The sequence below is a fragment of the Cydia pomonella genome, chromosome 18 (assembly GCF_033807575.1).
Source record: "Cydia pomonella isolate Wapato2018A chromosome 18, ilCydPomo1, whole genome shotgun sequence".
In the NCBI taxonomy this organism is placed as follows: Eukaryota; Metazoa; Arthropoda; class Insecta; order Lepidoptera; family Tortricidae; genus Cydia; species Cydia pomonella.
Window position 1 is genome coordinate 12,607,600 of NC_084720.1, and position 19,485 is coordinate 12,627,084.

Consider the following 19,485-nt stretch of genomic DNA (forward strand, 5'->3'; position numbering starts at 1 on the left):
TTATCTAAATGGTCAATTGAAAGTAGGTACCCTCAAACAATGCTATAATAAATCATATATAGTAGTAAATGAAAAATAGAGTGTTCAACTCGGGTGAAAGGCATCATTTCAGCCTCGGACTATTGGCTATTGGCGGACTAAACTATCTCGGCAGAATTGAGTACCTTTCTTCCATTGGTTAACAATCTACTATTGTTTAACAGTATAATACTTAGTTGAAAACTAAATAGTAGGTGTAAAAAATTAATTAAGTAAATAAGTGCCTATTTCAAGTATCCAAGTGACGCAAAATAAATATGAACTGAGACATAGATACGATGAAATATAAATACTTGTTAAAAAGTTTTGCTACACGTGTTGCGTTGATAAGTTCGCTGGTAATATAATAATATCTATATTCTGTATAAAGTCAGCGCAATGTCTGGCTGTACATAACTCACGTGTCTCTATTTCTAAGATGAAATTGCTGAAGGTTCATTCACCCATATTGTCAATAAAGGTATATGACACGACAAAGTAAACTAAATCACGTTTATGGCTTGACAATTTTATTAAAATTAAAAATTAGCAATGAAAAATATTAACATTACTAACTAATATGTCAATATGATGATTCATATTTTAGTAAAACTAATATTCAGAATCATATCCTCCGTAATCATATTGTACTCGTATTACATAAATATGATAGAGTTACGTGAAGGTACTATACATTTATCACATTTCACTGTCGCTTGTATACATAATATGCCGTGATCTCAACGATTCGTTACACTACCGTCAGGCTTCGTCGTACTCGTACGTATTGCTAATTAAATAAGTGCGTTTAATACAAATAAGTGAATCAGAATTTATACATATAATAAACATATACTCCCTGCAACATAACTGGTGTATACAACTAAAAATTCAGGGGACATAAAAATACCTAACCGCGGCTCTGATAGTCACAACCTTCAGTCTTAAGAAATAAACGAAATAAATATAAGAGAACAATAAATGTCTTCGAAACTATAAATAAAGATTATTTATAAAGAAAATTTATTGTGTACTCCGTCAGCTGTTGCCAGAGTTTCATTTCCTAGTCCAAAAAGCTAGTACTAATATAGCAATAAGTATAAAATAATACATCCGACAGACTTGAAAAAAAGTCACACATACAATTCAAACTACACAAAAGTTAAGTCATTTTGGGCCGAGCACGGGTTGCGCGATAAAACGCGCCATTTCGCGAACTCCGCACCGCTAATGGGAACACTGGATGACGAAAACGCTCCGTTTATGATAATCGCTGTATTTCATGACCACATAAATGCGCAGTGCCGTATCAGTGGGCTGGGATTTTTATAGATATTACACCCCCTAGCAATGGGCGATTTGAAGTATCCTACATAGTTACTCAATATCCATTTCGGCCTTTAGTTTTTTAGGTAGGTCCAATATTGGGCTAAGGTTAAAGTACCTACGCTTTAGTTTTTCTAATGGGATACTTGTAGCGATTGAATGGAAATACAGAAGCCCCATTCTATTATGGCTGTTACTTTGAAACTATAATGTTTTACGATCTCCTTAGTGGTAAGAGATTTAAGCTATACCTATATTGAATCTTGAACAATTAACTTGAACAACAAACGTGTTTGTTATCTATGGTAACAAATACTTAGTACATAATTCAAAACTACTAAGCTACGTACGTAGTACTACGTTTACTTAGATTACGGATCTAGCGATAGCTATTCTTAAAGGCTTAAGGATTAACAATTATTTAGTACCGATATCTACAAAACAAGTTATTTCTGCTTACACATAGTCCAATTGAAGTCAATAGGCAGTATACATTATCGATGTGTAAGTGTGTCATTTGGCTATCAAAATTGATTTTCGATATCTAATATACAGCGTGTATTTTTGATACGAACACATAACCAAAGGGTAGTTAGTTTAGGCTTTTAATGAACACGCTTTCATAGGTATTATAAAAAATAGATGACTTTTATTTTAGCTATGTATCAGTACTTTGAACTCGAAACGTTGCATTTAATAACGCGACGTCACAACTGTCAAAAATTTCAAAATTTAATTATGTTCTGGTAGTTAAGAGCGGTAGTGGTAGAATGGTATCATAGCACTAATACCTACGACTAGTTTAAGTTTGTGGTTATATCAAAAATACACACCGAATAAAAATAATATTATAGCTGTTCGAATCCGGCAAAGTTAATAAGACCACTGTCAGCGATTGCACGAACATCCAATTTCCGTCAAATGGAAGAGTCTGAAAGAGTTCTCGCGTGTCACGTGGAACTGAGCTCATTTACATATGGAATATCGCGATCACCATTTGATACCTATCATTAAATGGTCTTTTAAATTCTATTCAGACGATTAAGGTAGAAGTACTAGTGCTCGACGCTGCACTAGTCACCGACATGGGCACTTTATTTCATGGAAATATAGGTTAAATTTGAACAACAAAGATTTTTCTGTATTCTAATTTAATCCTTGTCACTTTGACATAAAATGCCCATGTCGAGTACTAGTGCATCGTCGAGCACTAGTACTTCTACCTTACTTACTCTTTTATAAGTCTTTGCTTAAGTAGTTTTATTACAGTATGTTAAGAAAAATAATACGAAATAATTTTACTGGATTGAATGAGAATGTGACACAAAATTGCTTCATTTTCTTCTAACATTAAATTGTAGTGGTGGTTGTCCCATGGACGGTCCATTTGACCAGAACTTGATTCAACTTGTTACTTTTCCTTCTAATTTATTTCATTAAGAAATAACTTAATACTTCCGATATATTTTTAATGATAATTAATGGGTTAAAACCGTTTAAATTCAAATTATGGAGTGTGAAAAAGAGTAGAACCGTCTCTAAGGTAATTTTAATTTTGTTTTAATTACAATTGTAAGGGAGTATTAAAAAAGTCGGAAAACGATGAGAATTTCATGGGACAATCGACTAAAATATTTCGGTATATCCCAATAGCCTCGAATATTTTTAAGAGTACCTATTTAACTATATTCCACAGATAATCAGTATTTATTAATCCAAGGCCTTAAACAAATCAAGAGTATAATTTAAGTAAAACTTTTAAGAACTCAAAGTACTATTGTATTGGAACTCAAAGTAGATATTGTTTAAAATGTTACATAATAGACAATCCAATATAATAATCAGTTAATCTAAAACTTGTCACAACAAAACATTAATTATATTTTGATTTAAATTTGTTTTAGACAATGATATTGGATAGATGTTTACGCATCAGAAAGTTAAATTGCTAGATCACAAGTGCTAGGTACAAACAACAACATTCGTAACTATTCGTAACTTTATGCCTTTTGTAATACGGTCCACCGATGGACAGTTAGCAGTGTGGGTTTGGTAGTTGTCTACGGCATCACGAACAAGCTGATCTGTATTCAGCGTACGACAGATTTATCAACGGCAGAATCCAAGCGAACAGAAAATGGTCTAAAATTCAACTACGAGCAGTGGCCATTAGGTATTTATAAACAGTGTCTACGGTAACTTTTAATGCGCGGACTCTCTAGAGATTGTGTCAATGTTATAGAGGCTACCACACAAAGGTAGCTCAAATTTATTTAACAGTCATAAGAAATAAAATTGTTATACGTTTCTGGCTGAAAAAGATTTCTGTTTTTGCAGAAGCCGATGTTTCTTTAGTCACGTTTACTTCAGGAAGCCATCATGAAAACTTGAAGATTTCGCAAAATAAAGGCTTTGAATGCGCAGCTGTTTTTACAGGCGTAGATATTCGCAGTTGCTTTGCGTTGCGATATAAGTAGGTACCTGTATATAGTAGTTAGGTATAGTTACTTATCGCAAATGACATCTTAGATATCCAACCTCTGCTACCTACTTGGTTTACTTGGCTGGATTACTGAGGAGGTACTACAAGCGCGGTGCACACATGACATCTATCTCAAACAATTATTTCAAATTACGTAGTACCAGACAGTCAGTATTGCAAACCTACGTTTGTATGGAACGCGGTTGCCATGTGCTAGATAACTCGAGAGCAGAAGGCTCACGTGCTCCACACAGCGGTTTTAATGATGCGTGTAAGTGGCGAGTCCCACCGCGATCCGGTGGGATCCGATACAGTAGGTAACTTCGCAAACTTACTTCAAACTCCAAACTAAGTGCCTTAAAATTTAAGTCAACTTTGTGTCCGGGCGCCACTGACGCTTTCATAGTGGATTTAAAATATTGAATGAGTTTATTTTTGTTACGGATGCTGGGTCACTTGTGAAGAGTTTACTGGTCACTTTATGTAAGTCCTACATATTGATATGGGTTTGTTTGAGAAGTCTCGTTTACTAGATAGAGGTACAGTCGATGTCAAAAATATGTTTACATTTTTCACCTTATTACAAAGGGCAAAAGGTGCAAAAGTTTAAACATATTTTTGACGTCGACTATACCATCAGCCGTAAAAGTGCATGGCAACTATATCAATGAATTCATGCAAAATTTCTTCAAACAATTTGGCAGCTCACTGTACCTATGTTGGTACAATTTATTAGGTAGACTACATAAATATTTCAATATTAGATCAATCAATTTTATGTAATGTAACCTTTACTAGTGATTCATAGCTACTTATTACTAGTCCGTAAGTTACGTTTTGCAGTGCCCTTACAGGGTTCATAGCTGATCAGAATTCTTATGTATCACCTTAATATGCACCTATGAAGGCAATAAATGACTGAATACTGAATACCAATTCGAGCAAAAAGAAGAACGGTGGTTAGCATATTCCACTGAAACTCATTCATTTAAAATTATCCACGATAGCTTCTATCGTGACAAAAATTCAAAGTTCTTAATCTGATACAAAGTTTTCTAAGGCTGAAATCTCTTTTGATCTTCATCGGAGTTCGTTATCCCTCTAAAGCATAAATTTATTGTAATGTTCATTTTGCTTATCAGCCGGAACAGATAGCCGTCGCCTGACCAGAAAGATTTAACAGAATTTCTCTTTCTTTTTACAACGAGCAAATATTCCGGATTTGTTTTTTACAAATATTAGTATCAGATAGAGAATTCGGTAACAAACAGTCTGCTATAGTTTAAAAAAAATATTGAATAGCCAAGGTTTTCTCGAGGTGCTACAGTATGGGGACCTAAAAAAAGGCTACAGTTTTACAAAGGGTCGGAAACGGGCATGTCACACCTCTGGAGTTGGAGGCGTCTATCTATAGGCTACGGTGACTATTTACCATCAGGTGGGTCATATGCTTGTTTGCCACCGACGTGATATTGAAAATAGCTCGCAGGCCAACTCATCTAAATGATGTCATTCAGATATCGTGCATTTTGCGAGCGAAATGCACGGTAACTAAATGACATCATTCAGATATCTTTCTGATGTCAGTGTACATTCGGATTGGCCAGGGTGTAAGAAAAGTTGTACTTTTATACCACGCAATTTCATTAATATCCAATTACAATATTTGCCGAAACTTAATCTGAATATTTTACAATTTAATTTCAAACTTTTTACAATTGAAATCCCGAACTTTAAAAACAAATAGTGCTTTCAAGCCTGTTTTTTTTAACGTACAACTTTTTAAACGCAGTTTGCAGCTATTACAAAACTGATAAGTACCTATCATTACATCTAAGGCAAAAGCAATAAATTTGCGTTACATAATTTTAAATCTTGTATTGTGACGGAACTTAAATAACTTTAACACAAAACTTACTTATCAGGTTTATTTTACTGTATCCTTAGTTAATCGTAATTAATTAAAGCTGTATCAAGATCGAGAAACAAAAGCCAAAGCATTCTCGCACTGCTACTGCAACTGGCCCACGTTTCAAATTATTTGCAGCTAGTTGGCCACAAGCTGTACAATAGTTTCTGACTTGTTAACATGACTGATACGAAACTTGGCAAAATATAAACGGCAAGGGCGTGTCGGTGTGCAAGAGTAAGTTTTGTTGTAACGATGTGCAGAATGCAAACAAGAAATAGTTTTATGATACAGAACTGCAAAGTTGGCGCTGATGCTGTTAGAAAGCCTAACTAAGTAAAATGAGAGAGTAAAGTTATGAATTTAGTGCATCTGTTTAGTAACATAGCAACATATTGGCCGCAACTATTCAACTACCTACATTAGTACATTACTACAGAGGCTGGGTCGGAAGGGCCGAAGCCGGTCTGAGGTGGGCAACCCCATATTTCCCGCCGAGGTGTGTATAGTGCTTTTCTCAAACATGCAATGAAATAATCAAGAAAAAATCATAGTTTATTTTTAAAGATTTTTTTTAATACTCGTAGCGGCAGAATGTCATAGTGAACCACTTGAAACAGAAAGCAAATGTTGCTTAGTTTTTTTATAACTGAATGTCATGATGCCTGTGCCACAAATTTATGTGGAATGGAAATTAAAAAGAGGACTTTGCCGGCCTAGGCCTGCAAGATTTGTATGAAATTCCATTAACGACCTCTTGCCCTAGCCGCACCTGAAACGCCATACTTCGCAGCCTATTATAAGGAACATAACATAAATGGACGTAGTTAAAGGAAAAGGATCCAATCCACAAAAATACCAAAACATGAGTTAAGTATACCAGGCAGGCCTTTAATGTGTATATTTTCATTCAGCAAAAAAGCACTGAGCTCACATAGCGTTTTCATATTTTAATCGACATCGGATACCATCCCCCATGTATGAAAGATTAAAAATGATATTCACCAATAAGTATTCAATACTCTTGGTACCTTGTTGTAAAATTAGGTTAGTGACAGGACTGGTTTATATAAATTTCAACAAGAAAAATCCAAACTGCTTGGAATGTTTTTGAGAAAATGCAATGAATACTTTTCGTCCTAAATATATATCAACAAAACTGATCCAACCCATTTGGATCGTTTTTGAGAAACTAATTTGACGATGTGTAAATACTTTAGCTAAACAACAAAAACGATTCAGCAAACTTGGATCACATTTCTGGAATTCTTGTTATTCCAGCATTGGTGTGTCAGTAAACAACAAAAACGATTCATGTTAAATATATTAACTTTACTTTAGGCTGACTTTATAAATTTAAACAGTTTTATACTTAACCTAAAAGGCAGTTTTACTGCTATGATAGGCTAATTTTGAATTTTTTGCTTTATATGTCGACTTCGATCGTAATTCATAAACAAATGAAATAAATGAGGAAAAATAACAGAAATAATTCAAACTGTTTGAATCATTTTTGCAGGTTTAAATTAACTTGTACTTATATTCAGCGTCAAACATCAAAGTCGATTTAAGTTACTTGGATCTTTTTTGATAATTTACTCCAGGTATAGTTTCAAAGTGGCAAATTAATCAACGGAAAAGATCCAGTTTACATGAATACGTTATAGGGATTTTTTTTATTTCAAATGGCAATACAATGCAAAATTTTAATAACGATCCATGTTAATTATGTTGTTCATAAAAAAAGTTACTTTTACTATTAATTTTGTTTATACGTTGCTGGTATTAATAATGTTATAGTAATTATAATTTTGAAACTTTAGAACTATTTAAGTACATTGAGAAAAAGGTAAAAGGTAGGCCTCTAGTCATCTCTGAAACTGATTTTTCACTATTGTGGCCTCATCATCATCACAGGCCTTTGCGTCTATTGCAGACGATTTAAGCATTGCTGTTTAGACAACGGGTTTGGTGACTGTGGAGGCCGATGCGTGAGCGGCACGACCTCCCACATTTTTGGCAGAGAAAGCTCATGCCACCTGAGGTTCCAGTCCCGATTTGCTTTCTGCGACACCTTCTGCTATCTAACGTAGTAAACCAGGCTTGGTCGCATAAAATTCAAAATTCAAAAATTTATTCTGCAAGTAGGCCTCAAGGGCTCTTTTACAAGTCAATACAACATATTTTATAGTAACATCATATAGTGACATGAAAAATACATAACAACATTTATAAATACAACAGCCAATACCTGGGTAAACATTACATAATAATAATCTTAAAATAATCATAGCTTTCTCCCCTCCACAACACGCTTGCGCCATCCATCACGGTCTTCAGCTAAAGTTTCCCAAGCATGGTGGTCGATTTCAAATGCTGACATGTCTCGCTTTACACAGTCTTTAAAGCGCAGCATCGGTCTTCCAACGTTCCTTTTAGCATACGCAACTGCACCAAGCAAGACACGTCGAGGTATTCTAGAGGATTCCATCCGGTGCACATGTCCCAGCCACCGCAAGCGTCTCTGTTTGAGAAGAGCGGCAAGACTGGGCAGCTGCGCTTTTTCAAGAACCCTCTAATTTGTCACTTTGTCCTGCCAAGTTATGCCTAAAATATTGCGTAGACAGCGCATGTGAAAAGTGTTGAGCCGTCGCTCCTGTTTTGCATACGTCGTCCAGGTTTCTGCTCCGTACAAGAGTATACTGAGAACGCAAGTCTGGTATACTATCATCTTGGTTCTAGTGGTGGTGTGGTGGTATTGTGGCCTAATGGAAAGGAAATACCTCAAGCAAAGTTGGATGATTTAAGATCGATGTTCGATCTTATCCCAAGGGACTGCCTACCGTTTTACTATTCCCTTCGAGGGAATTCCATGTTTGAAGAAGAGATAGAAGGCTATGCAGGGCCTGTTGACTTTGAAACTGAAGATCCTGAAGTAGAATGCATAGTACCTAATATAGATACAGATTAAAATACATATCTCGTGTATAACATTCAGACTGATTTTTTATGTAAACGATTAGTGATTATACGAGGCTTTTATTATCGCTAAAAAGAAGTGATCTCAATTTCGTTAATACTCAATACTTTGATAAGCTATTACATTGTTTTTTAATAAAGTTTTTTATCTTTTCTTGGTGATTTTCTCGTTTTTTTCCAATTTATTACGATGAATCCTTATTGCCTATTTAAAATGAAAAAGGTTACATGGAAAAAGTATTTTCTCAAAATGGATCCAACCCCACATTTAGTTAAATATCTCAAGAAATACGACATTCAACTAAATCGTTTATGTACAGAATCTTAAAACACGTCAAAACTCATGTTTCATCCAAATAAGTATTATGGGAAAAGTGAATCAGTAATGAGGAATACCATTTCTAACTTTAAACCTCCATAACTTTTGCTCATCTCGCTGTGGATTGAATCCTTTTCCTTTAACTACGTCCAAATATTTCATTGAATGGTTGAGAAAATAATATTATTACCTACATATATATTATATTGTCAAATAGAAGTATATGCTTCTGACACGACGAAAATCAATAACGAGTTCATAAGCTTTGGTACAGATCCAATTATATATTATATTGTTCATTCGCTTTATGGAACTGTCACATTACGTAAGCGAGTATGAATTAACATTAGACGGCTTCCAATCTATAATTTAGCGGTTAAATGAGTACATATACCTATTTATTTTAAATTCCATGATGATGTGCTAACTATGCTTTAATAAAAGCATCGGAAAATGCAGCGTGAACACAGCGCTTCTCGGTATAAAATACCACGGTATTTTAAAAACAAAATATGTAATGTTTCGACCATGTTTTAGTAGTCACTTTCTTGGTCTTTTTCGTAGCAAACTTTACTATCGCAGGGAATTAATTACCTTTTACGTGTAAAGTACTTATCTATAAAAAAAAAATTGCATTGCAACACGTACCTTTTATCTAAAGATATTATTAATTTTATCTGGGTGGTTTTTTTTACAAGATGTTTTTTTAGAAGCGCTGGTGGCCTAGCGATAAGGCCTAGTTTTACCCTCTGGGTTGGAAGGTCAGATGGCAGTCGCTTTCGTAAAAACTAGTGCCTACGCCAAATCTTGGGATTAGTTGTCAAGAGAACCCCAGGCGCCCATGAGCCTTGGCACTATGCCGGGACAACGCTAGGAAGAAGGGTTTTTTTTACAAGAAAAGCCAAATTTGTTTCTTTATTATAAATTATAACATTGTTATTTACATGAAAATAAAGCGTAAGGATAGTTTATGGCAAATTCAACTATATGATTGTATAGAGGTAAGGTACATTTCAATTGCTATGCACCTAATAATATCTCGTCTTAACAATCTAAACAGCATAAATTAAACGCTAAACTTGTTCAAGTAGACCAAGTTAGTTCGCATGCAGATGGCAGCCCAGTTGACAGGCTGCAACTTTGGCGGGTATTTTACGCGCGACCGACGTTGCTAGCCGAGACGTGAGGTTGGCAACACTCACTGAACATGAATTTTGAAAGTCCATATACTCGTGAATGTGATGCTTAATTATTTGAGATTTATCACAAATTGTGAACAAAAAATATTTTGGTACTAATAGACCGCGGGCCAGGAGCATATAGGTATGGTAATGAGTGTTGTATTCCTGCCGGTGAGTAAGATTGCCAGAGCTCAACGAGGGGGGGGGGCTAGGGTCGGCAACGCGCATGTAACTCCTCTGGAGTTGCAGGCGTACAATGGCTACGGAGACTGCTTACCATCAGGCGGGCCGTATGCTTGTTTGTCGCCGACGTAGTATAAAAAAAGAGAAAATCGTAATCATAATCGTAATTGTTTTTTAAACATACATTTTCATTCTACAGTCAAATGGGACCTCCTCTCCTATTCCTATGGGCCATTCATATTCACAATTTTCCATGTAGATTAGTCTAAACACACACTTCAATTCTGTAATTGTGATTTTTCGATACGCTCACTACGCTCGAAGCCGATCCCAGCATTTTTCCGCTTTGTAGAGGAAAGCGACTATGAACAGAGAACCCGCTGAGTCCGCCGGGGTTCCCGGCACTCTATGTGTTAAATGATAAAACCCGTTTTGCCGCATATGACTGACCTTATAGAATAAGCTAGTGCAAATTCACTACGCGCGAAGTATCGGGATGAGCATTGAGCACGGATTTCAGCAAGCAAGCGCTGCATTTTTAGATTTTATTGTTTAACGATGCGTCATCTTAAATTGTTATAGATCCTAAGTGGTCATTGAAATTAAAAACGACAAGTAAAAACTAAAGATAATTTTTAAATCCCAAAGCAAAATGATACCACATTGGACAAGTATATCTATTTTTTTTTTACAATATGGCGTCTGATTTTTTCCATAGGTGTTTATTTTTACTTTCATGTCTTTAGTGAAATTCGGACAATTAAGACAAATAAAATAGACTTAAGAATCAACAAAATTGGCCCACGTATTTGTTCTCTAGATGGATTGGAACAACATGTGCATAGTGTTCATACATACATAGACAGATAAAAACATTGCCCGCGTTTGTGTTGCGCTGTTGGGTAATAAGTACATTGTTATGTATAAACCAACAAAGTCGGACTTTAAACTACAGACCAGAATATTCTTTGAAGCTTATTTTTGTTTGAGACAAGTTTTGGAAAACAAACCAAAATGAACGCTCACTAAAATCACATTGTTTGAAATGATATAAAAGACAAGTTTGCCAACCTCAGAACATTGCGCGATAAGGCAGACAAGGGAACTTTGCGCACCCTTTGGCGTGCTAAGTTATTTCAACTGTGAAGTCGGCGAACGGCGAGCGTAACTTGCTATTTCGAGTTAGTACAACTGTATTTTCCAACTTTTTTGTTTTGATGTAGAGATTACGGGAAATTTTATAAGTACCTACTCAGCTGTGCAACTTAACTCTGTTCATACACTGGAACATTGAAAAATATAATAAAACAACATTCTAAGAATTTATGTGTAACGAAAATTACGAATTATAGAAATATACATTTATTAAGGAACTCAAAACTTACTCAAAGCTTCAAAGCAATAGATACCACTTAGACTGATCTGGTAATATCATTGTGACCTAGATTCTCGCCATCTGTCTAAGAGGACGGCGAGCAATGTATCTCAGTTCGGCGGGCACGTCTCTCGTTTTACTCAAAAGATCTGTGTCCGCAGATTTACCGAGCCCCCGGGACACCCCACGCTCAGTTAGAAACGAAATTCACTTTGACACTTCGACTTTGAGATACGTCGTCGCGTAACTTTGCTGGTTTGTGAATGCAAAATATAAAATCGATAACAAGATGTTTGCGAAGGGTTCGGGTGACGGGTCAATTGTGTGACGGTTTGCAAGGTAGCTGAAAATTATAAATACGTTCCGGCGCCCTTGCAATTTCTACTCGTAAATATTTAGCTCAATACAAAACTCGAAATAAGTATAATTATGTAGTTCACACCAAAAACGAGAAAACGTGGCTAAGTGTTGGGAAAACTCATACTTTAAGAAAATATCATAAACTAACTGCAATTGTCCTAAACGTGCGTTGAAAATTGGAAACTTAAATTATTTTTCTCAGATAAAAATCTAAAAACCAATAACTTAGAAAATGACTTACCCAAGAAGCTGAGTAGCAAGTACGTGCAGATCTTCATCTTCAGTGCCCTGTAACAAACAAATTTCATTTTAGAACTTCTTCCAACTTTTACTGCAGCGAATGGTGGGTTGTGGAGTAGATTTTCAAACCGAGCTACACACAATATTATATTATTTTAAACGGTTATTGAAGACTGATATATAATTGATTCTAACATAAAGTGGACAAACGTTTCATGAAGCGGAGGAAGAATATTCAACTATCAAACACCATTATGTGATATCATACGAGACAAGAATAAAAAATTATGTTATTAGCGTTTAGGTCAACAATATTAGGAATTCAAATGTATGCTATGCCTCAGGCATATTTCTAATCAATTTTAAATATAATAAGTACTAAAGTTAGTTTTTTGTTGCACAAATTTGGTTGATTTGTATTTTTACGTAACTGGGTTTGCTGAAAGCAGCAAGTGTAGGTACAATTATTAAAAATGTTGGAAATCTAATACTTAGGTATTTAATGTTCGAAAAAATCAACGCAATGTGCAGGTAAATGCATTAAAAGTGTTTTACTGGGTTCATAATAGTTTTACTATTCAGTAAGTAGTAGATAAAGAGCGACGCTGGAGTGCGGCTCCTTTAATAGTTACTACTTGTTCTTGAAATTGAACCTGGGCATTAATGTCTAAAGGGAAAATAGAAAGGCATCTCTATAAGTTTATATGCTGACACATTTTCCTCAAGAGCAAGACAGAAATGTAATTTCCGTAAGAATAAGGAAGTACGTTTATATTTTAAGATAAACAGGTCGATCCGAAAGTACACTCAAATCAGAATCATGTTATTATTTATCGTTCGTTTCGCCCGCGCCAATAACTGTACGGACAAGTGCGAACTAACTGCACAATAACCAAATAACACAATTTAAATATCATTCTTATGTCAGTTTACGTACGAATAGGCCCGTATGTCCCGTTTCAGTTTAAAGTATACGAGTAATCTCTCATTAGGTATCAGAATAATATAATAAAGTAACTAAGTGCGCTGTTAATAAAAATTGAAGTCAACATTACCCTGATGATTAAAATATCAGACCCAAGTTTCTTTAGTTCTCAGTGCCTCCTCTTGGCCCCAGTTAATTTGACTAAAAGCAATGACCCGGCCTGCGGTCAATGATGCGTTGGGAAAGGTTAAGTGTTGAGATAACTTAAGCTTTCAGAGTTCTCGGTAAATAAAACGTGCAAAAGCCGTTTATTTTCAATTAAGACCCCAGGTTTATTTAAAGTGCACTTTATTAATATTCTGCTTCATAATCTTCATATATTTTTTAATAGAAAATAGTTTGGAGGCAAGAAGGTCGATTCAAAAAAGCAGACGAGATATTTGTTCTGAAGTGTTAAGATAATAAATTGAGACAGAAACATCCCACACGAACAATTGGACTTTATCAGGATAGGAACATCATTAGAACGAAACCTACTAGTGAACTACTTTGAGCTGTAGACCTCGCGATAAGAGTGGAATCATTATGAAAGCGAACTCACAATAGTCTAAGTACCAAACATCCTAGTAAGCTTTATTAATTTATTATTCTTGATAATTTATGTTTTCCTAGCATGTAAGTGAATTGGTCTGACACTGTAAACTTACATTGTATTTAATAAATAAATATAATAATATAAATATAATTAGGCCTGGCCGACTCAGCGGATTACGAGGAAGGGAAAAGTTTTTTCAACCGGTTAAATTGGGTTTCGACAACTATTGGGACTGAGTCGAGGACTGGGAGAATGTAATGACGAACGCAGCGATTTAATTGATTATTTTTGCGTCAGGCACCTGTCGCTGTTTAATCATTAAAATCTGGATGATGAGCTTTACTCGATACCGAGTTATTTTACGCTTAGCCACAAAATATTCGTATAAAGATAAAGATAGTTTATTATTCAAGTAGGCATATTACAATGCGCTTATGAAGGTCAAATAAAGCTACACCGGCTCTAACCCTACACCTCTGACCCGAGAAGATTAAATCGCCTCAATTGGAGGAGGGTATCCCAATATGGACCGGCAAGAAACTCAGCAGGACACATCTTTTGAAAACATTACATCTTATAATTAACATGTATTAAATAAGAAAAAAAAATACAATTTAGATTACTTGCGCTTAAGGTCCCGTACATTCGTGTTCTTCTCTCACTCTAACTGGGCGTAAGCGTGAACGAGATGGATGTGCGTGCTCGGTACCGCGGATATTATGTTTTTCTAATTTTAATTTCTTGTAAGCCTTAGCAAAAGTAATCCCTCAAAAAATAAAATTGAGTGTTTTAGAAGTCATTTTCATATTTTTTGTGCATCAATTATTACAAATTTTTGAAGTGCGTTTTAGACATATATTCGCGGTTTTTTTTTTCAATCTCATCCAGAAGTGACCCGCAGTCTTCCGAATGTCGTCCACCCAACGAGCTAACGGACGCCAGGCACTCCTTTCGTCTGAAAGCGGTATCCATTCCGTTAGCATTTTGGCCCACCTGCCATCACTCTGCCTGGCAACATGTCCCGCCCAGCTCCATTTTAATTTGGTAATGTTTTTTTATATTATTGCACAAAATTATAACAGTAGAAGATATGTTATAAAGAATATCTACCCTCATGTGTTAGTTATTTGTGATAAGAAAAAAATGATACATTATATTTACAATAACACATTGCAAATAGGTTGCCTAGTAAAATTGCGTAGGTATGGACAGATTTTTAAAAATATATAACTTGACTGTAATAGGTTGCCTTACCTTATTAAAAAGTTGGTCCAGTCCATGGTTTCCTTGATTAACCGATTTTTATCTAAAATCTAGGCAACCATGGACGGGACCAACTTTTTAATAAGGCAACCTATTACAGTTAGATTAATATACATGTATAAAATAAGCTTTCATTTGATATAATATAGGTACGATTCAATAATAAAAAAAAGTATATAAATCTGTCCCTACGCAATTTAACTAGGCAACCTATTTGTTTCTCACAAATAAAGATCAGATGACGGTAGATATTCCTTACAACGTATCTTAGACCATAAGTGCATTTATTTACCCGAAAAACAATTAAGTGAGCACATAGAAGTTCTCCAAACTGCCACTATGCTACTTCAATTCAAACAGGAGCTGTAACTATCAGACCAGTATTAATGGATTAAAAGTTTAATTCTCCCTTGAGCCCAGGACATTTGTCAAAGTTCGCGTCTTTGACAAGGGTCACGCTGTATTTACTTATCCCACCCCAGCTTCACCTGAGTTTCCAATGACTTCGATCTTGATAGTCTCTTATTTATTGCCTCAGTTAAGCAAGTATTAAACGATTGGTTAGCAAAGTCAGGTGAAGTACGTGTTAATTTAACTTTGCGATAATTAATTTAAGTTTAATTGTCTTTATATCGTTGACATGTAAAACTTATGTTTTTTGGTACACAGAAGATTGTGATCTGGAATAAGTAAATAACACATCATAGAGTCTGTACGGAAAGAGAAGAGTCATAGAATGTATTGACTCCCTTATATTCACTTCACATGTTTGGCTTGATCGTCAATAACTTTTAAATTTTCATGCTTAAATGGTATCAAATGAAAGCTAAATAATATAACTTATTGAAATATATGCACTTTTATTTGTTTTTAGGTTTGACCACTGAAAAAAGCTCTATTTTCTAAGAATATACAGAAAACGCTTGGAAAAATTATATTAATTTTTAATTAAAAAAATCATCTTCTTTTCCAAATATTTTATGGAAAATCAGTAATTGGTGGTCCCCAGACCTTTTTACACATGTAAATTGGTTTCTCATCGACTTCATGCATTTCCTTAGATTATTTTGTGGTATGACGTCTCATTCCTTCAGCAAACCTGCTTTTAAGTCCTCGATGCTGGCTGGTGCAGGATACTACTTCCGAACCTTCCTTTTTTGACAGGCCCACACGTTTTAAATGGGAATGACGTCCAAGATAAGAGCTGGCTAGTCCAGGATAGCGGATATTCCAACTTCAGCAAGATAGGTCCAGATGATCCTTGTGTTATGATAAGCACCATTGTTCTGCACCTGGAGGAACCACAAGTCATAAAAATAAGCGTAAGGACCGCAGAACCTTGCCGCTGTCAGGCTGCTAAAAACAGGCAGTACTCGCCAAATAAGAGAATTGAGGTCCAATCGGAAACATTCTGATCCTTGCGTGTTTCATAAAATATCCATCGTGTTGTGCACCTTCGCTGCAATTTGGACCTGGTAGCAAGATTTTTTGGAGTCAGGTAGCTTTTTTAAAGTCTTCTTATAACTTTCCACTCATTGGTATTCACTTTTTGCACCTGCCGAAGCTGTAGCTGGACTGAGATTCCTGTAAGGTGACGTATTTTAAGGGCGGTTCTGAAGATGAAGTGGTCTTTTCTCCCTGATATGCATCAGTCGTGATCATTTACTGATGTTGGATTAAAGCTCTTAGTTTCTCAAAACCTCCTTTAAAGTTTTTTAAACTGTCGGCTAGTTAAATCGAAAGTAAATCAACATCGAAATCCTGAACGCGGCCGTGCTGAAGAAATACCACAGAAATATCTAAGGAACTTGATAAAATTGATGAAAAACCTCTTGACATGTTTAAAAATAGCTGTGATGGTAACACAATTTACTCATTAAAAAAATATTGTATCAAGAAAATACTTTAATGAAAATGTGTACAATATTCGAAGCGTTTTTCATATATTCTTAAAAAAACAGGTCTATTTTCAGTGTTCAAACCTTAAACAAATTAAAATTTGGAATTTTTAATAGGTTTTTTGTTAGCTTTCATTTGATACCATTTTCTTCAGGATTGCATAAAAATTGAAAAACTTTTTGGGCGGGGAAGCCAAACATGTGAAGTAATTCCGTTTCTTTGCACGCGAGTGTAATTCCTATTTATTTTAAAGAATACCATAGAGTTTATAGATAATTTCCGAAGACGAGGTAGCAAGCAAATTTAAGGTAGTCGTAAAAATTAATTAATAAGTATGCTTATTATTGACGACCAGTTTGGCCTAGTGGGTAGTGACCCTGCCTACGAAGCCGATGGTCCCGCGTTCAAATCCTGGTTAGGGCATTTATCGGTATGATGAGCATAGATATTTGTTCCTAAGTCATGGGTGTTTTCTATGTATTTAAGTGTTTATATAAGTATTTATATATTATATATATCGTTGTCTAAGTACCCTCAACACAAGCCTTATTGAGCTTACTGTGGGACTTAGTCAATTTGTGTTATAATGTCCTATAATATTTATATTTATTTATTATTCTCTATGAAATTTCTGTGTCTATATGTAGATACTTATGTAAGTATATTATACAAAGTATATGTTTAAGTTTATGATTTCATTATATTATATTAATTAGTAGGTATTTAATTTGTAAATAGTAGGTAGTGATATCTTATTCTCAAATACAAAGCCAGCACCTAACAAAAGTCTCTTTTTGACCCAGTGGTTGACTGGTAGAGAATGCCTTAAGGCATTAAGTCCACCATTTGTACTTAATATTTTATGTGCAATAAAGTATAAATAAATCTTAAATAAATATAATATTTCATCACAATATTAATAGGGGTGCGTCATGAAACGTATACGCACTTTTGGTATAATTTTACTTTACAAACGTTCATAACGTATAATAACGTTAAGTATAATGTACGAATTGTCTATTTTCAAAAAGTATAAGCTCATAATGATATAACATACATCAAATATATCATTGTTTCGCCTAACGAGCATAAGAAATAATTCCGTTTGAAATAATCTACATTTAGTATACATATCAAAATGTCGAATAACATTTTAAATAATATTTGAATATAAAGCAGCAGAGCGTGTAGATACTGTCACGGAAGAGTGTTGTTTGACAGGAGTATAGATAGGTGCGACGACGAGCGAAGCGAGGAGGTGCGTGTTAGGTGAACTGCGAGCTAATTGAACTGACTAATTTTTTTGGAGAATTGTAAGGCGTTTATTAGTATATTACTTTTTTAGATTATTATTGGTAATGTTTGTTATATATTTTTAAAGTTATATTAATTCAACATTATATTACATGAATTCTATCGTAAATGATAGTATACTTACAGGGTATTATTGATTATGAAATTATAATTTTCGTTGTTATTCGTTATAATCGTTATTCTTAGTGAATGTTATACTTTTAAATATTATACTATTAGAGTTTATATGTTCTATGGAATATACCATAAGTACATATACGTTTCATTACTTACCCTATTAATAGAACCTGTGCATAAATAAAGTGTAAAGCTAATTATTCCATTACTATTAACAGCTAAGAGAATTAATTTCAGAACAAAATAAACTCGAATACGACGGCCAAGTTATCAGGCAAAAGCATAAAACTTTGCATACCACCAGAGGGGACTTTATATTTGAACGCTGGTATAGAAATAAAAGCGTTTCAGTTCAGCGAGTTGAACATTCCTGCAATTATATATTTACTTCGAAGTATCGCGAAATTCGTAGGTACATTAGGTAAGTTTTATATCGAAAATTTCCTTAGCCCGGCTGTCACTCACTAAACAGCCTTAAAAGCTTTCCAAACTGGAATATTAAAGTAGGTGTAATATCAATATTCTTAAGTGTTGGCAGCAAACATTCCATTTGCTCACGAGAGCGTGAGACCTACTTACGCGTCAGATTCGTTGAGAAATTCCTCTAGTTAGTTGGCTCTTGAGGGCTACGGCAGGGTCTTAGCCGAGTGGCTGGTTGGTTCTCAAATGGGTTCATCGCTCGAGGTTGGCAGCGGCTGCACCTGACGGCCTGAATTACGGCATTACGCCTGTAATACGTAGCCTGCAAAAAGCATTCCGCTCGTCGGGTGCCGGATTTCGACTGCTTCTGTTGATGGTGCGTGCTACGATTACATCGTAAATCAGCAATAGCGAGCTGTTTTACAATTGTAATTGAAGTCTGTAAAACAATGGCTACATACAAGGGCTAATAATTGTATATTTTGTATCATAAAATGATAAAATACAGTATTTTTCTAATACTATATAATCTATACATATATACTATAATAGTTTTGTTAAATTTTGTCCATAATACGTT

The 19,485-nt window shown here is 35.0% G+C and overlaps 1 protein-coding gene across 1 annotated transcript in view; it reads right to left on the minus strand.

The window, feature by feature from the left end:
* LOC133527521 (cell adhesion molecule Dscam2) overlaps positions 1–19,485 on the minus strand; it is a 232,005-nt gene that overhangs the window by 159,994 nt on the left and 52,526 nt on the right. Inside the window, exon 2 of the mRNA XM_061864567.1 lies at positions 12,374–12,420. Within this exon, the coding sequence (XP_061720551.1) occupies positions 12,374–12,420 (47 nt within the window). The remainder of the gene's footprint in view (positions 1–12,373; positions 12,421–19,485) is intronic.